The sequence below is a fragment of the Ahaetulla prasina genome, chromosome 2 (genome assembly GCF_028640845.1).
Source record: "Ahaetulla prasina isolate Xishuangbanna chromosome 2, ASM2864084v1, whole genome shotgun sequence".
NCBI lineage: Eukaryota > Metazoa > Chordata > Lepidosauria > Squamata > Colubridae > Ahaetulla > Ahaetulla prasina.
This window is the reverse complement of record NC_080540.1, coordinates 43,238,061-43,263,659: the sequence shown is the minus strand read 5'-3', so window position 1 is coordinate 43,263,659 and position 25,599 is coordinate 43,238,061. Positions and strand designations below refer to the sequence as shown.

Genomic DNA, 25,599 nt, shown 5'->3' with positions numbered 1-25,599 from the left:
TCCTCGATTTAGGACCACAATTGAGTCAACATTTCTGTTGCTAAGTGAGACATTTGTTAAGTGAATTTTGCCCCATTTTATGACCTTATTTGCCACAGGTGTTAAGTGAATCTGGCTTCCCCATTGACTTAGCTTGTCAGAAGGTTGCAAAAGGAGTTCACATGACCCCAGGACAATGCAACAGTCATAAATATGAGTCAGATACCAAGCATCTGAACTTTGATCACATGACCACGGGATGCCACAACAGTCTTAAGTATGTAAAATGGTCATAAGTCACATATTTCAGTGCCTTTGTAACTTTGAACAGTCACTAAATGAACTGTTGTAAGTCAAGGACTACCTGTAGTTTTCTTGGCAGCAATGCGGAATAATTGGCCATTACAAATAGTCCTTGACTTACGACCGCAGTTGGGACTGGATTTTTGAAATCGGGCAAAGTCAGCTAGGTACTGATGTGCCTATTTTCTGAACGTCATATGACTCTGGTAATATATAAAAGCATTGATTTTTGGAGGCCAGGCCTCAGGGACAGTTAACATAAGGGAAAGTACTACTAACATTCTGACTGAATAAGGAGGTTATTTAGGGTTAATGATCTTTTCATCTGTTTTGCATGTGGCTGATACTTGAATGACCTTTGCTCTACTCTGTTAGCTGGAGTAACTCAGCTGATTATAGTTTGCATTTTTCTTAGGATCACTGTTCTAACGATGTCTTTAGAACTGCTAATTGGTAAATTGAAGTACATGAGTAGGTATAGGTATTGCATTTTAAGCAGTACTACCTAGTATTATACGTTTAGCAGTTAGTTGCAGTGAGAGGGAGAATATTTGGCAATAATATTTATGCTGAAGTGTGAACAGAAAAAGCTGCTTTTAAGAACAGTAGTATCCAGCTGTCGGGACCAGCAGCTGTAGTCGCATTAAATACATATATACATATCCATTATGTTGTTCCTTTTCTCTGAAAAGCATGGAAAAGGAGTAAGGAAAGGTAAGCCAAAGAAAAAGGCATTGAATAAGAGAAGAAACTGAACTTTAATTAAATCTAGTTTAATTAAAGCAAGGATGGTCTATTTTGTAGACCATCCTTGCCTCCACCTTTTGTTGTTAAACTTCTGACTTCTCTGTCTTTGAAGACTCTATCAACTCCAGTCATTCATTCATGACTCTGTATGTCCTCCTTCTTCTTAATGCCATTTACTGTTCTGGCATACCATTGTTTTATAGTTCAATTCTCATTCATTCACTTTGTATGACTAAATGCTTTCAACATTCGGCAGCACCCATGATCTCTTTTTCTTTCTTTTTTTTAAAAATAAATTTTAACCCATGATCTCTTCTTGTTTTACCACTTGGATGTCTTAAGTAACCCATTCCTCCTGTATCTAGGTTACTGTTATGTTTCTCTTGATATCTCCAACTTTCACTCCCGGTAACAGAGTGGGTGGAATAACACAAATCTATTTTTCTTTTGACCAACATTCATTTTATACTACTTTTCTATCTGCATTTGCACGTCTTAAAATCCTTATGTTTGCTTTCCATTTGTTCTGTTGAGTCTCTGCAATTATTCTCTTTTCATTCTTTTGTTTCTTCCACCCAGACTATTTTATTCCATATCTGATTTTTCCCATCCATTAACATTATCAAACAGTGATCTGCTCTTCGTTCAGAAGTTTTCATAGCTCTTATATCCCTCATTCCTTTTCCATATATGTACATGAAATAAATAGAGCTTTTTTTTAAAAAAATAGATGCTCACTCATCACTATTCTTCTTACTTGGGTTCTTATGTGACCACTTTTTCGCTATTTTCTCTATTTACCAATTCGTGACAGTTGACAGAACTATTTTTCCTTCTATTTTTTTCAATATTTCCATTCACTGGAGCATGGTGTACAATTATTGCCATCCTATGGATTTCTAATTCATATATATATCCATGACCTAGATGGCATCAGTTCATGCTTTCTGACATACATGTTACCCATTTAACATTAATTAAACCCATAAATCTCCCCCCCCTCCCCCCCCTCTCTCTCCCCCCTCCCTCCCTTCCCATCCTGGCTTTGGGTAGAGAGTTGAAATCAGCTGCAAACTTGAGAAAAGAATTTACAAATAGTTTTTTTTAATTAAAGAGAATGGGGAAAGTATAATATTTTAAATGTTAAAGAAAAAGGATAAAGAGTAAGGCTGATGTCTTCTACTGAGAATTTGAATGGAATTCTTACCTCTTCCCTTTTGATGTGTCCCTTCCTTTATGAACTAAAGGGCAGCTCAACACTGCATAAGTTCACTGGAATAGATGGGGGTTATTTGGTTTAATGTAGCAGGACTCTTATTTAAGCTCACAGCTATATTTTCAACAATAAATAGGCATGTAAAACTTCTCATAACAGTTTAGATTTTTGTTTTTTTTAAAAAAAGGGTCTTCTTCCAAACCACAAGAAAAATGGAATAAAACATGGTAAATTCCTTTGAACCAGCTGCGTAATGCCGACAGTAAATCTTTAAATAGACTGTTGAGAAGTGTTCCAGTAACGAGGATTCAGTAAAGTTTATAATTCTATTAGTTTAAATGAAATTCCAAAGCCCTTAAGTGATAATATTTGCCAGGGAATAGCTTTCAGGACCACATGTTTAATGAACATACTTGAAAAATAACGCAGTGCGATCTTACTGCCATTTGGTTGTAATGTATCTTCAATCCCCGGAATAGGTCAGTCTCTGATGTACTGATTGTGCCTTTATTTACAATGGTTTGAACAAAATATTCAGACAAGGTAATTACCACTGAAACAATGTTAAAGTTTTTTTTTCTTTTGAAGTCATTACTTTGACTGTTGTACAATCAAATAACTAATTTACACTTGCCCCATCAGTTTACATATGGGGGTCACTTGCAAGAGATGTCATCTCAGCAACATTTGAAAACAGTCTTTAATTTCTGTATGAAATACTTAATAAAACTGTTCAGAACACATGCTATTATTTGTTTCAATAGTATAGAAAAACAGATCAAACCACATGGATCCAGTAGCAGATTTAAAATGTTTCTGGGCTGTTTGGTGACCATCTTAAAGAGTTTCTTCTATCTGTTTTGTGCTATTATGTTATTTAAGTATAGCATCCTTTGTGCATTACAGTGTACCTGTTCCAAGCAATTCTGCCATAAGAGGCTGCCTATATTTCCCATTTTACCAAACATTGAGTCATTATGGACCTTAGCATGTCATTGATTATGTTTTTAGATGATGGGTATATACCAATAGGCCTTCAAATCAGTGGCGAAATGTAAAATTTGTTACTACCGGTTCTGTAGGCGTGGCTTGGTGAGGGGGTGTAATGTGACTGGGGGTGTGTGGCCAACTTTTTTTTCTTTCTTTCTTCTTTTTCTTTTAAAAGCATTTTTTCAGCCGAAGAGGTTGTAAAAAAATGCTTTAAAAATTTCTGACAATCCCAGCTGAGTTGCCTGAACGTCAGAGACTTTTCTTATAAAAACTTTTTTTTTTTGCCTTTAAAAGAAAAAGAACCTGATGATCAGTCAACTCAGCTGGGATCGTCAGAGGAGCCTTTTAAAAGCATTTTTTTTACAACCTCTTTGGCCAAGAGGTTGTAAAAAAATGCTTTTAAAAGCCTCTAACGGTCCCAGCTGAGCCATGCGATCATCAGAGGCTTTTTTTTTTACTTTTAAAAGCTTTTTTTCAGCCAAAGAAAAAATGCTTTTAAAAGTTAAAAAAAAAAACTTCTGATGATCACGTGGTTCAGCTGGGCATGGAGGGGGCCAGGGATTTTTGCTACCAATTTTCCATACCACCCGCCGCCATCGCTACCGGATCGCGCAATCCGGTCTAAACTGGTAACATTTCACCCCTGCTTCAGATTTCTCTCTCTCTCTTTCTTATGCAGCAATTTCAAAACAGAATCCTCAATGGTCTGTTAATTTAGACCCCATCAAGCTGTCTCAAAAAAAATTCAGTAGAGAAAAAAGTATCATTCCCCAGTTCTTGCCACAGTAGTATTCAATAATAATAATAATAATAATAATAATAATAATAATAATAATAATAATAATAATAATAATAATAATAATAATAATAATAATAATAATAATGATGTTTTAATTTGTATACCGCCCTTCTCCCGAAGGACTCAGGACGGTGAACAGGCAAATAAAATACAAACAGAAACATACACAATAATTAAAACAACCCTTAAAAAACTGATTCAAATTTGCCAGAAAATTTAAAATAACATTACACCCCATAAAATTTACAGACATTTAAAACCCATCAAAATTCAATTAAAATTTAAAATTTAGAATTTAAAATCAGGCCAGTCCAGCCATACAAATTAAATAGGTTTTAAGTTCGCGGCGAAAGGTCCTAAGGTCAGGTAGTTGTCGAAGCCCGAGGGGAAGCTCGTTCCACAGGGTAGGAGGTATAACCCTGCATCATTAATGTAAAGGGTCTTCCCATTCTAGATCCCCAGATTTATCCTTCTAGATCCCGGTTTTGCTCTTTCAGAACATTTTCTCTTAGGCAATTACTTGGAGAGATGAAATCAGCAAATAATAGGAAAGGACATTTGTGTATCATAGAAAAATATTGCCTTTCAATCTTGATTCTCCCCCCCCCCTTTACATTTGCCTTTTTAGTCTATTGTGATATAGCGAAGACATTCCACAAGGAAAGAAATAGACAGCTCTAAAGATCTCAATGGATTTGAAAAGTTTTCTAACTTCTTTTAAAAGAAATCCATGTCAGTAGAGTAAGGAGGCTATGTGTACGGGCTAGATACAGTCTATGGCTTCTTGTATCTGGCACAGGGCTTTTTATTTGTTCAACACTGATGCTTTTTGAAACTGCTACGTGCATGTAGGCAGTGACTAATGACTCTGTACTTTGACCTGTATGGAATGCTTTTGTCCATGCACTGAAAGGTGCAGTTTTCTAGGCAAAAGGAGATAGAGATTGTTCTCCGTCTTCTCCTACGTAAGTTGAGGAACTGTAATATTTTTTAGTTTTCACATGGAAGAAAATCAATGCCCTTTTTCTTACCCATCTGCACCAATAAGATGCAAGTTATATGAAAATATTTCAGAAGTAATTAATCTGTCAGCTTTGAAAGCCATATTAGGCCGGAAGCTTCCATGCTGCCACCTTCTCATGTGTGGAAAAATAGGAGGGGGGATTTAGTAGTGGGATTGTCTTTAGACATTGTCTTCAGAATAGAGCTGGAAGGGACATTGGAGGTTTTCTAGTTCAACTCCCTGCTCAAATAGGAGACCCTATACCATTTCAGATAGGTGGCTGTCCAGTCTTTTCTTAAAAACCACCAGTGTTGAAGAACCTATAACTTCTGAAGACAAGCTATCCTCACTGTTAGGAAGATTCTCCTTAATTACAGGTTGTTTCTCTCCTTGTTTAGTTTCTTGTCTTGCCTTCCAGTGCTTTGAAAAATAAGTTGACCTCTTCTTCTTTGTGGCAGCGCCTTAAATACTGGAATACTGCTATCATGTTATTGTCGTTCTTTTCTCTAGACTGGCTATACCCAATTCCTGCAACTGTTCTTCATATGTTTTTTTTCTCTAGGCCTTTAATCAACTTAGTTGCTCTTCTTTGCACTTTTTCCAAAGTCTCAACATCTTTTTTGTAATGTGGTAACCAAAACTGGATGCGGTATTCCAGGTGTGATCTTACTAAAGTTTTATAAAGCGGTACTAATACTTCATGTGATTTTGATTCTATGCCTCTGTTTATACAATAGGGATAAGGATTGTCATTCAGTATATGGAGACATCTCTGGAAACATCATCAAAAGAAAAATTCATATACAATCACATATCTTGTGATTGAATAAAGAGCATTTAATAAGATTTCCCGTGGGTTTTGATTTTTCTTTCTTTTCTTTTCTTGCAACAAAACATAAACACAGGAAAGTCATCTTTTCCATCATTTTTTTTTTTAAAAATACAGTAAAATAACATTCACTAATACTGGCAGCCACTTTGTGACAATTTACTATCCAGATTTTATTTTGCAAAAGTGTAATAAATGTCACATTCATTCACATTAAAAAATTAATTCTATTAATTTCCATTTTTTCATAGGAATTAGGCTTCTACCTACTTTAAAATGAGTATATTGTCTTTTGCTTTGTTTTTTTTATCTAAGTGTAGGAATTTTTTCCACCTTATTGGTAATTTTGGCCAGCTAAATCCTTTCTTATTGGCATTTATTATATTTTATATGGCAATCAAATTTTTGAAGACCTTCAGTGAATTAGATGTACCTATTCTTTTTCTTACTAGTCCATGTTGAAACTGATCAAAGAAAGAAGCAACTTAGAACTAAGGAGAAATTTCCTGACAGTTAGAACAATTAATAAGTGGAACGACTTGCCTTCAGAAGTTGTGAATGCTCCAACACTGAAATTTTTAAGAAAATGTTGGATAACCATCTGATTGAGATGGTGTAGGGTTTCCTGCCTGGGCAGGGGGTTGGACTAGAAGGCCTCCAAGGTCCCTTCCAACTCTGATGTTATGTTATGTTATGTTATGTTATGTTGACGAATTTAAATCACATTCAGTTTTCTAATACTAAGAATTCCTACAAAATTATTTCTCTTCGTATCTTTCCTCCCCTTTGTTCCCTGCCTCTCTTATCCTTCAACTTAAAATATTGCTAAGCAAACTATGTGCAATTACTTATTCCATCACATGACTGTCCTTTGGATGGGAGGGTGAGATTTGTCACTCAATGGTCATCTGGAATCTGACCTGACATTATAAAAAAGTTCAATTGGCATGCTTCATTGGTTTCTGGTCAAATGTAATAACGATCAATGATATTATTTTGTATGCACTGTATCCAAAAGCACTTTAAATAGATTGGGTTAGTCTTGGCAGACACCAAACAGAATTTTTCCAAATTTTAGCATATGTATTGTTTTATACTTCCATCTGGCTGACAGATATCTTAGTGCTTTCTATAATGGCACTCTTTTCTTGCTATCAAAATGGTTACATTTGTCTCTAATATGACTTGATAGAGTTTTTTTGCATACTGGTTGCTGATGACTTACTGTTAATATGTACACATAATTTTGATAGAATTCTAAGCCAAAACTGTAAACAAGTATTGCTGTCCAACAGCCTGGAGTTGAATGAAATATTTTGCCACCCTCTCCTTGAAATAATACAATTTGCCGGCACAGTTCACCAATTCAACTATTTAAGTGCAACTGAATAACATCAGTGGAACCCTGAAATGTGAATTTATACCAATTTGTATGCAGCTGAGTTTCTTTTTCACTGTATTTGTTAGGAATATCCCCAAAGTGCGAGTCAGTTTTAAAAATGCAGAGGTGGTATTCAGCAGGTTCTGACCAGTTCTGGAGAACCGGTAGTGGAAATTTTGAGTAGTTTGGAGAATTGGTAAATACCACCTCTGACTGTCTGCGCCCACCCATCTATTCTCTGTCTCCCAAGTCCTAGCTGATTGGGACAAAAATGGGGATTTTGCAGTAACCTTCCCCTGGAGTGGGGAGGGAATGGAGATTTTACAGTATCCTTCTGTAAAAGGATGGAAAGAGTGGGGTGGGAATGGAGATTTTCCCCTGCCATGCCCACCAAGCCAGGCCACGCCCACAGAACTGGTACTAAACATTTTTGAATCCCACCACTGAAAAAATGGATTGAACTTCAAATATTTATTGAGGATGGGTAATATTTGTAATACAAATGTTAGGAATATGGGAAACACTTTAAATAAACTTTGTAGATAGAATTTACTCTTCTGAAGATTTATTTTAACATGATGACAGTTGTATGCTCCTGTTCTGTTGAAAATAATGGTAGAATTCTCACAGAATCTTAAATCAATCAAAACCTTCTCCAATTTGGTGTCTCCCAGATGTGCTGACCTACAGCTTCCTCCATCCCCATCCCCATTACTTATAAGCCCATTGAGCTCTATTAATGGATAGATTAATGACATTTTAATGCTATTAAAAGCAAATAACTTTAAGCAAAGTAAACATGGTCCATTTATTGAAGATGAAGCTATAATCTCAATAACAAAATGTTATTGTCATTCAGCTTACCCTCTGTATCTTTTCGTCAACTTCTTCAGTTTCTAAAATCTAATTTACCGGTAGTTACTTTCCGGGTGTTGTGAGAAACTTACACTTTTCCTTAAGGTTTTGCAGACAATAGCAAAAAGTTATAGCAAGTTGCATTGTTTCAACAACAAGCTGTTGTCCCACGGTCTGCATGCCTGCTTCATATGAAATGAGCCTATGATTGGTCGTGAAGTGTGAATTTATTAGTAATGACTTGACATTAAGAGACAAAAGTTATGTGAAAGAAAACCGATACTGGTAACTGTTTAAATGTAATATCCATTTGTGTGGCCATATTTCTTATACCAGGTAAAATTACTTTATACAAGAACATCTGGAAGAAGAAAAGCGACCTCTCCGACATGATACTACATTCATATTTGAGTGATAAAAACAAAACCACAAAAAATAGGAACTTGCTTATGCGTGGTAATGTTGGCTTTCCAGGGTATTATAAACAATGTCGCAAATATCCATCCTTGAGAAAATGCCTAAGGAATAAAGGCGCTTGCTGCAACATTTCTTTTAATTCAATTTGCAGCATGTCTGTTCACATGCACTTTTAAAGATAACATTCTGATGGCTCCTTAAAGGCCGTTTCAAATCCAAAGCGCAATCTTTCCCCAACACAGGTGGTGTTAATATAGGACAGTCCCCCAGGCACTTATACAGCTTGTTCTGTGTCTACCTCCATCTGGCAGTCAGTCCCATTCACAGAAAGATGTTGTAGTTGTGCCTGTGGGTGCTGTGGTCAATGCAGTGTGAAAAGCAAATTTCACCTCTCTGCAACATGTGTCATGTGTTAGGTCTTATTGCAGAAACCAAGTTGTCCGTGTGATTCCTAATAACTATTAATTCTTGGCTCTTCCTGTTTCTTTTCTCTTTTGCCTATGTGCAAATATACCAGTTCTTAACACTCAGTAAGACTGTACAGTGATCCAAGTTCAAAGTGCAATATGTGATTTGCTACATGCCCAGACACACATTTAATACTTGTTGGGAAAAACCATACTGCGCCTGTTCCCCAGCTTCTACATCTATTGCTGATGATAGTTGTATGAGGCTAGCAAAAGACATGGCTCCTTTAAGAATTTCCTGATAGGTAGTACTGTTGTGCCTGGTGTAGTCCAAATACATTTTTACCCTTTGGATTTGATTCTCTGCACACCATAGCAGTTTATTTTTTTAATGCCTCAAGTCATGGTTGTCTGGCAATTAGCTTCTATTTGCGACTAAATGTAGAAATGACAGGAGCAACTCCCAGACATTAATATGTCTGCACCAAAGCAGGAGAGGATGTTTATTCTTAACCTCAAATGTTATTTTTATTAATTTCATTAATAATAAAATTAATGAAATCATTATTATTGATGACACAGTGGTGGCACAGCGATTACAGTGCAGTGTTGCAGACTGTCTTCATTCCATTGCTAGGAGTTAGAGTCTGACCAGTTCAAGGTTGACTTAGCCTTCCATCCTTCCGAAGTTGATAAAACCAAATTCTTGGGGGCAATATGCTAACATTGAAAATCACCCAGAAAGTGCTGTAAAGCACTATGGGGCAGTATATAAAGTCTAAGTGCTATTGCTATTTAAAAAAACAAAACAATGAAACCTCTAAGTTGGCTGATATTCTTACCAGAGAATTAAAACTACATTCACTATGGAAGGCACTACTCTTTATTTGTGCTTGAAATGTCTACATTATCCCAATTATGCTTCTATAAAGATAGTTTCATTTTAAATCATGGGCAATTCCAAAAACAAGCTTCAGTTTGACAATTCGGAACGGCAACGTGCCTTCATTTTTTACTTTTTGTTTGGCTTTTTTCCCCAAATTCAACATAAGATTTAATTCCGATATCTCTAAATTATAGTTTATCTCCAGAGATTAAATCCTTGATATGATATAATATAACATACTATTATATCCAAGTATAATACAAGAAACGCTTAAGGAAGGGGTTTTTTTTATGAAGAATGTGAATCAAGAAATTTTGCAATTTTAGAAACCAACAAAAACTAGATGTTTCCCCCGTATCCCACAATATCATTATCATGCCAAATGTTTTCTCTGTTTGTCTGATTATTTGTTATGTTGTTTAGATAAACACAAACAAATAGAAAGTATAGCACCTGCAATAGCATATGATATTTACAGTACCTGTGTGCTTCAGCTGGTTTTCTTGATGAAACAGTCTTGTGTCCTATGGAATATGGTTGCTTTTTATAAAGTACAAATAAAGGAAATGTGTCATGTATCTGCTAGAATGGAACGGCTATGTATATTTTTCTTACTCTCTTGGTGTTTTTCTAATACAATATGAGCAAAGTTATGGTTACCATAAATATGATTGTTATTGTGAGATACGCTAGCTCTTCTTTAAGCAGAACAATTCAGTTTATGTTTAGCTGTAGATGTAATCTATCTAGCATTGTTGTTACAGAAATTCCATTTCTTTTGACCTGGAACTGTTGCATGTTTCCCATCTAATAATACATAGTACTCTATTCTCTCACCTTAGCATGTAGTCCTCAGCTTATAACAGTTTATTTAGTGACCATTCAAAGTTACAATGGCATTGAAAAAAATGATGACCTTTTTTCATACTTACAACCATTGCAGTACCCTTATGGTCATGTGATCAAAATTCAAACACTTGGCAACTGACCCATTTTTATGACAGTTGCTGTCCCGTGGTCATGTGATCTCGTTTTTGCAACCTTCTGACAAGCAAAGTCAATGGGGAAAGTCAGATTCACTTAACAACTGTGTTACTAATTTAACGTCTGCAGTGATTCATCTAACTGGGACAAGAAAGATCATAAAATGGAGCAAAACTCACTTAACAAACGTTTCACTTAACAGAAATTTTGGGCTCAATTGCGGTTGTAAATCAAGGACTATCTGTATATCTTGTGGACTGCTGTCTGGTACATATGCAGAAGTTGGAAAGTTTTCCCTGAATGCATTTATAGAGCAGACAGAAGTGGCTGTGCAGTTGAGGTTAATAAATAGCAAAAATTAAGGAAGAATTCTCCCTTACTTAACATGAGAAATACATTCTTTTTAAGACCCATGTTAAATAAAACAGATATCCTTTCTTCTTTTCTTCTTAGAACATTACATTGGGAAATATCAATGTCTCTGTAGTTTTCAGTGCATAAATTTAAAGATGCCTAGAAAAGTGTTTGTGAGAAAAGGGAGCATCGGAAGTGTTAGTACATAAATGTTAAATTCAGCAGTTAAAAACAATTAAACAATTTAAAAGCTACTTTCAGTGGTAGCTGTCAAAGCAAAGGGCGGCATGCTCTATCTTAATTTTGAATCACTGCAAGATTCATCTGTAACAATTATAAGTAAACTTTGACATATGATCTTAGCAAATGGCAGAAATATTTAAAAGAGACATTCATTCATGTAGCCTGGGTGCAAATCTTATGTATCATTAAGGGTAATAATGAAGACTTCATATTTTGCCAGAAAACTAATAGGTAGCTGCTGTAATATTTTAGAAAGCACTGAAGAAAGAAAGGAGCACTCAATAACATCATATATAGATCTCAGTTTGACAAATAACCACCTACTGCACTATAATGCAATGCATATATATAAAAAAAACCTCATTAAGCACAAAATTAAGCCATTAAGATAGGAATATAGTAACTGAAAATGAGCAGCCTCTATTCCAGGGGTGTGAAACTCACGGCCCGCAGGCCGGATGTGTGACACGCTGGCCACGCCCACCTCTGGTTTAGCAAAGGGGGGGGAAGTTGTGATACATCATGTGATGACGTGTCATGGCTAGTTTGACACCCCTGCTCTATTCTCTCACCTTAGCATGAACAATATATTTTCAGAAGTAAGAAAAGACAAACTAGTCAGACTCCCTCTGATGAACCCAAACTTAATATCATCCGTCAGCATGAATAGCCAGCATAGAAGACAGACACAAACCTGCAAACCATTCTGATATGAATTTGAAACAGGTTAGGATAATCACCAGGACCTTCCACACTGGGGAAGTTATCCTTCTTTGAGAGCCTTATGCAACCATTGAAAGTTAGAGATTTTCCTATAATTGTCCATGTCCAGTGGAGTAAATGAAGGCTACTTAACTCTAGTGATTAGTTCTTTCAAACAGAATTGATTTTTCTCTGCTTCAGAGAGGCGTTATGATGTTAACACACATACACACACACACACACACACACACACACACACACACACACTCTGAGAGAGAGAGCTAAGTGTGTGTCAGTATCCTCATATCAAATATGTTCCTGACTCCAGGACTGAGGTATGCACAGTCAATACAAATCAATTTTTTTAATGGTTTTATTTTATGAATTACAGCCAGCCACACCAACTCCTCTTCTCATTTTCATAGCCTATTGCACCACAGAAAGCCTAGTTGGGAAAAAATTGAGCTCATAAATTCATCTATCCTCCTCTTCCTCCTCCTCCTCCTCTTTTTAATCATACAAATAAATTATATATACAAGCATAAATGAGCATCAATGACAAAAATAAGCAAAGTGTTTGTTTAATTAGAATAAAATGAACCTAAGATACCAAACCAATCCCATTTCTTATGCATAAATTAGAGAACTATGCAGAGAGGAATAAATTTAACAAAGATAAGTAGAGTGTAATTCTGATAAGCTGAAAATCAAATCCATGTATAAAATGAAACATCAGCTTAGAAAACGCAATTGGAGGTGAAGGAAGATGTGAAATTATACAGCTGTGCTAAAAAAATACGTATGTGATATATAGATGTTAATCAGATTCCTGTTCATTTTTATTTTTTCTTATTAAAAATTAGAACACCAGTAACACCAGTTAGGATGAAGTATTTAAAAAATACTACTACAAATACTGAAGTGAGCAGTTAGAATAAAAAAGAATTGGAAGAGAAGAGTCTATGAGCCAAGATTAAAGGGAATTAAATATCTAGAGCCTCAGAAAATAGAGGCTATAAGGAAGCTGTGATGACAGTATGCAAGTACGTGAAGAGACACTCAAAAGAAAAGAAAAGAGAAATTGTTCTTGTTAATTAGCAGTGAAATGATTAAAAATGCTGGAGCTTTAAATCTGCCCATTAAAGTATTCCTAATGTGACATCTATTCTGGATATCTAGATACTGATGAAAATTGAATTGAATAGTGTGTGGGGTGAGGGGGGGAAGAAAACATAACAAAGACAATTACACAGGTACTGGAATTGAAACACAAAGCAGTGTGGTGTAATACAGTATCTCATGAAAAAGTTCGTTTTGTGTAAATTTTAAGCTTTCCTTGGGGTGTAGGATTTTTTAGTACTATGTTGTTTTGTTTACATACTGTATGATCGATTTACCCGAAAGTGTAGTTTGATTTTTTTCATGTGTGCTTTGACCGTAAAGAGTAGCAGCCTCTGGATCTTAATATCCACTCTCTATATCAGTGGTTCTTAAACTGGGAGTAATTATCCTTAAGGGGCTACTTTGGACATATCCTGGGAGTAATGGAGCAATTTATAACGGTTGTTTGTGAGTCAAGGATCCAGTTTGGGGTTGCTGCTGCCAAGAGACGTGTGTACGGCAACAAGAGACTGGTTTTTTGGTAATGAGTACTGACATTATTCAAGACCAGTGTTTGGGTCAAGCAGTTTAAGAGACACTCCTTTATGTAGAGGCTTCTGTTTAATTCAGCAGAATTTACTTTTCATGCTATGTAACAGGCTGAGGTAGTAGTAGGGATTTCAGGACTGAAGGACAGGGTCTCTTCTTCTCCCTAACACACACAGATCTGATGCATTTCATGGTATTTATACTTTTCAAAAGCCAATGCAATAGATTTACCACTCTGTGTAGTTTTTTTAATTGCAGGTCCAGAGAGTCATTTTTTTATCAGTTGACACCACTTGCTGCCAAGTCAAACTGAACTTATTCATAGAGAATTCTATATTTTGTTTGGCAGTTAGTTGCTTGTTTTCTTGTAGTTGTTCCCCTGGATTAGATGACTAATGCAGATATGTATATGAGTTGCATCTTCTCTACTTGATTGCTGTGTGCTTAATGATTGGGGGTTGCATGTTTGAAATAGTTGAAAAACATTTTGCTTTGAGATTACGTGAGTCAGAGTAATGTCATTTGTCTCGTCTGTTCCATGCTATTCTCAAGAGATAAATATCTTTGTAAGAACCTGTCCTTGGAACAGTCAAAACTGCCATTATTTTGATAGCATTAGATAGAGTACATATTGCACATATAACCTTTGGCCTCTTGACCAGGCATGAATTCGAGGGAAAAAAGCTTGGGGATGCCCTAGAACAGGGGTGTCAAACTCGTGTCATCACAGAGGCGTCATGTGACATATCGGGACTTTTTTCTTCTTCGCTAAACCGGGCAGTAGTGGGGGCAGCACTAGATGCATCTGGCCCTGGGGCCGCGAGTTTGACACCCCTGCCCTAGATGGTGGTGAAAATCTGTCCTTTTAGGTTTTTGCACATTGTCAGATTTTTTTCTAAAAAAAATATATCCTAGCAACTACCAAATTTATTTGGGTTATATTAGTAAACTTCCAAATTCCATATTCTGTCCAGAAAGATCAAAGGTCACATAATTGTGCAGATCCCTAGGTTTTTCCAATTCCTTAGTCAAGAAAGTGATTACAAAACTGAACCCCAAAATGAATGTGGAAAAAGATCTCAAGGCTCTGTGTGAACTATTTTTAAAATTAATATTTCATCTAAAAGGGAGAGAACCACATTTCTCTTTTTAAATACAATTGAAAACTGAGATTTATAGGTTGATGAACCTCACCCAGTGCCATACTCTTGCATGGCTATAAATTGCAGATAGATTTGCCTGATATCAGTGCTTACCTTGAACTTGGAGCATTTATTTGTTCTTTCTAATGATCCTTTATTCATTCTGAAATATATTGTAATTTGTTGATACTTTTATTCACCAATAATATCTTGGCCATTGAAATATAGGTACTGTTGTCCACTTTTTCCATTACGGGAAAAAACAATTGTCCATACAGTTTTATTGAGTAGAAGTGCATAGAGAAATATCATTGTTATTATTACTATTGTTGTGAAAATGATGCTACTTTTTTGTAACTTAATTTTGCAAGCGATGCAAATTTTTGCAAATATTTCAGCATTAATAATCTTTTACATGGTTTTGTATGACTATGTACATTTCAGTTGTTTTGAAACTGCATTACAAAATTAGGAGAATTGTAAATAAAGGAGTAATAACTACATTTTGGTTGTCCTTTTGATTCAGAAATTGCAGATTCGTTAAATATGAACCAAGCAAATATTTCTGGCATGATCCTCAATCATTCTCTATTCTTCAATGTGTAAGACCAGAATTGCAAGCGCAATGAGCTTTTATGACTTTTGTTCAAAAATGTTTGTTTACATGCTGAACACCGAAGACGGTTGTGCTATGTGGCTTGTGTTAGACTTGGTGAAATCTTAGCTATAGTGAAGCAACTAGCAAATTACACCACTGGCTTTCATGGATGATATGTGTTGCAATACATAGTCCTCTTAAGAAAAAAGCAAAGTGGAAAGGGGTGGTAATGATTGCTGTTTGAAACTCTGTAAGATGATTGTCATAAAGTCCTTCTTGGCTTAAGATCAGTATACTTATTTGGCCATCTTTTTCTGTTTGTAGGTTGTTTGCTTGCTTTCCCACTATGTGTTTTTTTTTTTAATATATTGTATTGTTACCATTTTTGTTCTGTTGTGTTTTACACTGTATTCATTTGTGGTTGTGTGATGCGTAAAGATATTGCAACCATTGAAGCAGCTTATAAATTGATAAAGTGATAAAAGTTTGCATGTCCATTTAAATTAGCATGCCTGAATGTAGTGCTATCCAGTGGAGTAATGGAATGTGTGGATGACCTTGGGAGACAAGAGAAAGTGATGCTGCCTAGGAAACAATCAGACATGAGAGGGAGGAGGCCCCAAGGTCAGAGAAAGAAACTTAGGAAAGACCCACCCTAACTGATCAGACAGTTAAAGGTGGTGGCAGGAAGTTGGTGCCTTTAGATTATGTTAACGTAACCTTACAAATAGTGTTAGCTCATCTAATCATGTTTCCTGTCTGCCTAGTTAGGGAGGGCTGACAAGTGTATTGGATTCTTTCCATGTCCACGTGACTGTTAACTCAGTCAAGTCCAGTAAAAGTTGTTCCTTCAATGCAGAAAATCAGAAAAAGAAATCTGGAACCAGATAATCTCTCTACAAAATACACATCTATGTGCTCTGGGAGAGCATAACTCTTTCATCTCTTAGTTTCTTCTTAGTTTCTCAAGACATTGATTATGCTTGGATCTGAATAGGGTGAGAAGACCTATGTGATGACTTAATTATCTTACAGGGGCATCAGTCAACCAGTTATGGTAGAGTAGGAATTTCTATTAGATTGGCTTCCCTCTCATGAAACCTAGCTAGCTAAACCAAGAAAATAAAATGGATGAGAAAACATGTTTATTCACTAACCCTGTTGTTCTGTTACTCATTTCTGATAATCTAAATAGAATGTCAAGTAACCCAGTGGAGTACTAAGTATATGTAGAATTGTTTTCTATGGATTAGTAGGTTGAGTGTGATTCAGTTTAGAATGATCAAATTCTTTGTTTAAATGTTAAGTACTGTATATAATCTTCTCATTACATTATAAGAAGAGAACTTCTGCAATGTAATTGAACTCTTGTGTCTTGATAAACTGACTGAATTCCAGTATGTTGTCCAGACATGTCTACTATTTTAAGCAAGAGTTTACATGGGTAAACTTACCTTTCCTGTTAAAAAAAATTAGATTAGTTTGAATCCATAAGAAAATATTACACAGATTTTGTATTGATATAGATCCCTTAAGAACAGAATTCACAGTTGCTATTCTAATTCTGTACTTCCCATATAAATAGAAACATCCATCTTTTTATTTTTTATAAAAGAACACAAATCCTATAAATAACTAAGATACAATAAAGATAGTAACTAATAATGGCATCTCTTCCTGTCACTTTAGAGCAGATATGCATCTATAATTGAATTTTAGCCTAGTAAAAGATGTAAGTCATTCCATTATATGGACTGGAAGTTGTTGTTTGCCATTGCATGTATATGCTTAAATAGTTATGTCATCTACATTAATCTTAGTGGCTGATTTTCTGTCATGATTCCTTAAAGACAGTATAGGTAGTCCTCAACTTACAACAATTGAGGCCAAAATTTATGTTAAGTGAGACATTTGTTAAAGTGAGTTTTGCCCCATTTTATGACTTTTCTTGCCACATTTGTTAAGTGAATCACTGCAGTTATGAAAGTAGTAACACGGTTGTTAAGTAGTCTGGTTTCCCCACTGACAGAAGGTCACAAAAGAAGATCATGTGACTCTGGGACACTGTAACCATCATAAATGTGAGTCACTTGTCAAGCATTCAAATGCAAATCACATGACCATGGGGATGCTACAACGGTTATAAGTGTAAAAAATTATAAGTAACTTTTTTTTTTGTCACTGTTACTTTGAAAGGTCACTAAATGAACTGTTGTAAGTCAAGAACTACCTGTAAAAAAAATCTTGGTGCAATTTTGCCACAATATAGCACAGTCAATTGTTACACATTCCCTGTGTTTGAAGGCATTTGGAGAAACAAGTATGGTGTGTTTGGTACTTGTTTGGGAAAGCACCAGGAAATCTTTACAACATAGACTGGACTGGGTAGTCAAAAATCAAAACAAGGCAATTGGAAGCCATTTCTATACTTCTGCCAAGAAATCCACATTGGCCAGTTATAATCTGCATCCAGTTATTGTCAATTTTTAATTTTTAATTTAGGATGTGATAGATATATTGATTCTGTTTATCTGTCTCTGGTTTCCTTCCTTCCTTCCTTCCTTCCTTCCTTCCTTCCTTCCTTCCTTCCTTCCTTCCTTCCTTCCTTCCTTCCTTCCTTCCTTCCTTCCTTCCTAGATTTTTCAAGGCAGACATGAAAATAGTAACATTGTCAGTGTCTGATAAAAATCAGTCAAAACAATCACAATTTCCACAAAGTATATTTTTGAAAGTATGACTAGAAATACAACTTTTTAATTGAACATACTGCTTATTCATTGAATGAGTATTTTAACATAAAGTTGAGAGCTAGTTATTCCAATTTAATTTAGTTAGATAATGTCATAGAAAATATCAGAAATATAAATGAATACATGATTCTCCAAAAGTTAATATATTTTATACTGGAAGGCAAGGACCAGCATTCGAGCAGAATACCGCTAATGGTTTTTTTTTTTAAAAAAAGTAATAAATAAATTATTGTGGCAAAATTTTACAATTTATAAGTTGTTGGCCTTATAATTACTGCATCTTGTAATTTTTATGGTTGTAATAGAAAAACGTAAAAGTTGCAAGAGCTGATCATAGCTACACATTTTTTATTGACCTAAAGGGCCTGATAATTCAATAGGGCAATCAACTGATAACAAGAAAACCAATTAAATCATTCAATGTTTTTAGAAGAGCTGATTATGAGTAACATCAGTTATAAAAGCTTCTCCAGTGATACTTGTTTTAAATAAATCATCCAACTTTAGTATAAAATTGTTGATGTAGGTATTAGAATCCTTTACTCTCTCTTTCTTCATGTTCTAAAACAGTATTTACTTCCCTACATCTACCCCAGCATTGTTTTTAAAAGACATTTTTATTTACACAAATGGGACTTCATGAGTTACTTAAATTAATATTGTGCTCATCAAAACTTTAGCCATCTTTGAAAAGTATCACTTATTTTTAACATTTTTCCTCTTATTCTTATTTGTTAATTCTAGAAAACAGAGATCATTCATTCAATAATGCTCTTTTATTTTGTTTCCAATGGTCATTTCTATAGCAATGGTTATTAAAAATGGATTTCACATTGTTTGCTCTTCCAACACAATCACCAGAGCCAATCTATTACTGTTACTTTCCAGAATCCCATCCCAAACATCCTGTTTACTAACAACTTTGCTATGGTTCAGACAGTAAAAATACAGCTGTTCCACTAACATTAGTGTATATTCCAGGTTTCCAGTAGAGTCAGAGCATGTATGCTGTCTTTTCCTCCTTTAATTTTTTTTAAATTAATCACAAGTATATTCAACTGATTGAGTGATTACAATCATTGTAATCACTCCAAATAGCAGCTGAATAGAGCCTTAAGTTCTGCTTTTTCTAGTCTAAATCTGATGTCCTTTTCACTCTAGCACACTACCTGATAATTTTTTCAAAAAGAATGTTTTCCTGCTATTACGATATAGCTTACTTTAAATACTATAATGTTATTAACTATAATGGTAACGTATTTCATAATATCTGAATATAAGGTTTATCAAGTCTTCACATGAATTACAGTGGAAGCTTAAGGCAAATGAATAAGAACAAAATGGTTATTGGAGCCATCTTGAACCAATGTTGTTGGCAAATATACCTCTATGATAGTTTAGAGATAAGACTGCTTATCTTATTCCTGGTGGTGATGTGCAAGAGGCTAATTCTAGAAACAAAACCGAAACATGTATAAATAATTCTTGGGGGTATATTTTAAACCAAAAAGTTTTCACATATCTTAATAGTATTGGGCAAAGCTTTCTGTTAAAAATAAGAGGAATGGAGGTTAAAAAAATTAAAGCTTTTATATATAAAAGTCATTTAAAATTATGGGAATTGTCAAAAAAATAACACCACAGTTGACTAAAGATACTTCAGAATAATAATAAATGCAACAGATTCATTTCCCTGACCATTTTGTGTTCAGACAGATTCCCTCTCCCTCAGTCTTAATTTTTATTTTTTCATATGGAAAACAGCAATGTTGCTCCAAAATATGTATTAATGATTCTTATTACCAAGGAAAATGTTATTGACTTCCATACCGTAATCAAAATTTTAGAAGTTCAGTGTTTGGCTGATAACTATGAACAAAGATGCAGAGATATTTTTATATACAAACGAAAGTGTCTTACTTTGATACAATTTTTAAGCATCTTAAGAGTAATTTGGAGTTTATTTCACTTTTTTTCTGATTCATAGGTGTGATCCATACAATTCCTCAATAATGTTTTGGAATATTCTCTTGTAAACCTGTATTGCATGACCCAAAATGTTTTGCTTATTCCTCAGTATTTTGTACTGTTACTGGATTGTATTGATAAATATGTTTTTCAAACACCAAAGTAAGCTTACTCAAAGTTTCACATGATAATAGTTTCCTTTCTTCTGCCTTTTAATTATTTTTTCAGTTTATCCCATGAAGAACCCTCTCACAGTCATCCGCTTTACGGGCACGGAGTATGCAAATGGCCGGGCTGCGAAGCAGTATGTGAAGATTTCCAGTCTTTTTTAAAGTAAGAAATCTTATTCTTTCTATTCTATTCTATTCTATTCTATTCTATTCTATTCTATTCTATTCTATTCTATTCTATTCCATTCCATTCCATTCCATTCCATTCCATTCCATTCCATTCCATTCCATCCCAATCTAATATCTGTCTATATGTCTGTCTGTCTGTCTGTCTATCTTATCTACATGTAATTGTGTCTGAATAAATATGTGTACATGTGGATGTATATATCTATATTGCTCTGTTACATTTGTATTGGCATTTTGGACCATATTGTTAAATGTGGTACAACTGTAGGTTGAGCTGTTATATACTTGCTTTTCGAATTGGGTTAGAGCTGTACAGTATGTATTTACAATGGGCACTTTTCAGAAGTGCCCGTTGTAAATACTTACTGTAGAGCAGGGGTAGTCAACCTTTTTATACTACCGCCCACTTTTGTATTTCTGTTAGTAGTAAAATTTTCTAACCGCCCACCGGTTCCACAGTAATGATGATTTATAAAGTGTATCGTCGCCTGCCCATGTCTCTCGCGCATCGTGGATTGGGTTTGGGGGGGGGGCACCGGCTACCAGCTCTGCTTGTCTGTTACAGCTGGGTGGTGTGGGGGGAGATGCGTGAGCTATTCTGGGATGAGGCTCTTTTGTTTGCGGTCGCACTATAGCACCATTTAGTTTTACTTACCTAACGTGAGCTAAACTTATGCGTGGGTGATCCCAAATGGGTAGGGAAAGATAGTAGTGGAATCCTTGGTGCTCTTTGAGCATGGTTGTTTGCTTGCAGACATTACATTACCCAACTAAGTAACATCATTAGCACTGATGATGTTACTTAACTGGATAATGAAATATTGGCAAACAAACAACCTCAGAGAGCATGAAGGATTCCTCTTTTGAATCCTGAACTACAGAAATCCACTTCTTTCGGAGGGTATATGTAATACTATGTGATACATATATACACAAATATATTAAGGTCACTATTTTACAAAAGGAAGTAAGCTTTGTAACCAACATACAACCTTGATAGTTTTGGACTTGTAATTCTGCGAAGCTTGGTAGGAACAGTAACAGTTATAATTGAAATACATTTAAAAATTAAATCATTTATGAATTATAGATGGAAGCTTGCTGGTAAAACTAAGGAATGCTTGTGTGAAAGAAACATTTTAGGCACACATTGCAATGTTTTCACAAGTGTTTTTATCATGGTAACATCTTGTTTACTTTAGTTGCTTGCCTAAAACTACTTGGAACATGTTAAGAAAACATTTCAGGAAAGCTTCTAAAAGAGGCTTTTGTTTAGCAGCAACTGCAAGGCTACTCAGCTCACAAAGGTGTTAACTTTCAACCCCTTAAGCACTTCCACATGAAATTCCAGAAACTATGCTTGTGGTTTTAGAGAGAGAAAAGTACCCATAAGGATACCTGCTTAAAGAAAGCTGGAAATCAGAACTTGCTTCAAAATGCATTAATGACTGCTGTCTACAGATCAGAACGTTTTAAACTGAAGTTATCTTTTAAGCTTAATTGAACTACATCGAGGTTAAAATTGTTCAACATTAGAGGAAAAAGACGCAGGGATGGAAACTTCCAAAGGTATATACGATTGTTTATTTCATATACACAATCTTTCCCAATTCATTATGTAAACCGACCACCAGCTAAAAGTGGGATTTTTCTTATTCATCCCCTTTTAAATGCTGGCAGACAACAAATACGTAGGAAAGTTGATCAACTTAACTATACTATCAACAAAATATTAATTCGTTCTGTTCCCTAGTATGTGGAACATGTTAAATCGGAATTCAGATTTGAATGTCACAAATTTTACAGCATCCTGATTAACCTTGCTGACATTGTAATAAAGTTCAAGACCTAAGTAATAGTTGCATCACTTACAAAGGTCAGAATGGTCTAAATACCACACTGCCCTCTAGTGATCTCTATAATATTAGGAAAAAAAGTTTGGAAGGAAAAGACCCAGAGGTGCTGTTAAAGATAATTTTATAGTGTGTTATTTTTGTAGAACAACAGGGTTAGTTGTGGCCATCGTGCTAATTCATTTGGTCAGTTTCCTAGATGAATGTATAACTACGAAATATATACCTTTTGTTTTATGTTGTAACTTGTATCTTGTAACTAACCCTGTTCTTTGCAATCAATGAGAATTTTAGATATTTGGTTTATGTCTCTTAAGTTTCATTTCCGGTATCTGAGCAGAAGGCATTACTTAAGAGACAGCGAGCATCTTTGTTTCATACTTTTTACTGACACCATCTCCCACATTATTGCTGTGTCTAAATGGTAAAATTTATGATTAGTAATAGTGTCAAAAAAAAGTCTGAGACAGCAATTTTCCTTTCAAATAAAAGTAGTTAAAAACCTTTTAGAAAAATCCATAATTTTGATTGCTGGTACTTCATAAATGTATAACTGTACTTTTTAGCTGTCTCTTTAGGGAAAAATGAGTTTTATCACCTGCGGTACCTGGGTTAATGAAATTGTATGTTGGAATCCAGCCAGAATGAAATATGAGATCATTTGGTGGTACTAGGATTAGCAACAAGTTTCATACAAGATTGTGACTCTTTAAGCCGGGAATTATTACTATAGCAATGACTTTTTTGTTCTATTTAAAATTTTTGCATTTTGAAACTGGGCTGAAAGATTACACTGAGAGCATATGCACCAAGACAAATTCCTTGTGTGTGCAATCACACTTGGCCAATAAAAAATTCTATTCTATTCTATTCTATTCTATTCTATTCTATTCTATTCTATTCTATTCTATTCTATTCTATTCTAAATGAAGGTACAGCCATTAAGTAAGTTCAGCAAAACTAAAATATAAATATGGATATTGTTGCTTAATGGAAATTGATTTGTTGGATTTTTGAAATTCCATTTTCTGTCCAGTCCTTTATAAAAATTGTATTCATAGTTCAAATTTTAAATAAGTGACATTTCCCCCCCCCCCTTCCGCATCTAATTGTTTGTGTGGATATTATCCATCCAGGAAATCTCTTATTAAACAAATATAAATCCAACAGGATCTTTTTTTTTTAACACAGTCCAGGATATTGAAGATTTTTTTCCCACCTGTACAAGTATTTATTTTACGTGTGCTGCATGCTTTCAAAGAAAGAAAATCAGCTGTCAAAATGGACTGTTTTAGTTCAAGGAGAAGTATTTGATTTACTGCTTCTTTAACCTTAGTTTTCTTCGCACAAGCATGTTCTCTCTCATTCTCTCTCTCCCTCTCCCTCTCTCTTTCTCTCTCTCTCTCTCTCTCTCTCTCTCTCTCTGTGTGTGTATGTGTGTATGTGTGTGTGTGTGTGTGTGTGTACACCGTGTTTGTATATTTCATTCATATGGTGTATGCCCTGACACAGAAGTTTAAATTCAAGCCTGTGTCTTGAAGGGTGTTTTGAGTTGTTTAAGCAGTGCAAGATTCTGAAAAGCTGTCACGAGTAGATGTTAGTTTGAAATGCGCCTAGAATCTCTAACCAAGGTTGTTATATAAAACTAAACTATTCTCCTGGTAATAAATAGTTAAAAATGCTTCCTGTTAATTATTTTGTCCCAAAAGTAATCTTAGATTAACTCAAAATATAATTCAGTAAGCAAACTTAGATGAATACATCTGAAACTTCTTCATATTGCTGTTTGGTGACATAGGATGTGCATGTTTTTAATTTTAAAGATGACACTGGTCTGCCTATGTACCCCATCCTGTGGAATACAAACACACTGCCACATCTGCATTTGATTTGCCGAACTTGATGTAAATGATTATACTAGAATTTTAATGACTCGACAATAGAATGTGTGAGAAACAGAATTGGTTAAGCTGCCCATTTTACAATTCAATAATAATAACTACTGTGCCATAAAAATGTGTTTTAATGTTAGCCTGTTGTTTTTGCTTGCTGTGTGCTAGCATGCTTTTTATGCTCGCATTATCTGAGGTTTAAAAAAGTGACACATGCCAACATTCATACCCATTCCTGATGTCTCCACACTTCCCTAGCCTTTTTATTTCAATGGCATTTCACTGGGGCTGCATTAGAGGCCATTTGAATATTTCATTTCCTATTAATTATGCACTGTGACTCTCAGTGTCATTATAAAAAAGAGCCTAATGTAACAAAGGATGAAAAGAACCATCAAGCAGTGTGACCAAAAGAAAATATTCCAAAGCTTGTCACGTATGACCGGCTTAACATCTCTAATTTGAAATCCATTGCATTCATCTTAAATTAAAGCTTAAGGATTCTACCTTTACCTTGTTTCCTTTGCTGCGTGTTTTAGGTGGCTGAATTTTTAGTTTAAAATATTAATGGATTCGGAGGCTAGAAAGTCTTTTTTTGTCATGAAAATATGCACAGCATTAAGTATTTAGTTGTATCTGTAATTTTTGCATTTCACCTTTACACCCAGTTTAAAGATGTAGCTGTTAATGAGAACTGTGCACTTCAGTTAATAGGTTAATAGCTATTAACTATTCAGCTAATAATTCTTAACTATTAATCACCACAACACGCTCTTTCTCTTTCCGTTTATTGGTGTTAGGAAAGAGAAATGTAATTGTAAAGTGTTAATCTATGAGAAAGAACGGACAAAAAGGAAGAGTGTTTCCTGTTCATGATGACAGTGACAATAATAGTAATATCGGGCAACATTCGGTCAACGTCCATATATGTTAAAGATATAACAATCCATGAAGTCAGCATGTATATAATGTTAGGATTTTTTATTTTAAAATAATGAAAAGAATAAGAAATTAGTGACAACAAGCCCTCATTTTAACAGATTGTGGACTTCAGTATCCCAATTTACAAAATCCTACTTTTGTTTGAATTTCAGACAATAATAGATTTTGTCCCAAACAAAGATAGATTTGTTGTGTGACAGGTAACACCAACCAATGCACGTAGTGGTATCACTACCAATATAAAAGATTTTCTTGCATCCAAGTATTATTTTAGGATTGAAACATCCAATGCATCATTTCATGGCCATTAATAGACACGCTTTTCCCCATATTGTTTCATTATATCAAGA

The 25,599-nt window shown here is 34.9% G+C and overlaps 1 protein-coding gene across 18 annotated transcripts in view; it reads left to right on the top strand.

Annotated features, from left to right (window-relative positions):
• The window catches only part of FOXP1 (forkhead box P1), a 755,498-nt gene that overhangs the window by 631,022 nt on the left and 98,877 nt on the right, over window positions 1-25,599 (top strand). For all 18 annotated transcript variants that reach the window (XM_058168797.1, XM_058168786.1, XM_058168800.1 and 15 more), the window contains one exon: window positions 20,432-20,536. In XM_058168797.1, the coding sequence (XP_058024780.1) occupies window positions 20,432-20,536 (105 nt within the window). The remainder of the gene's footprint in view (window positions 1-20,431; window positions 20,537-25,599) is intronic.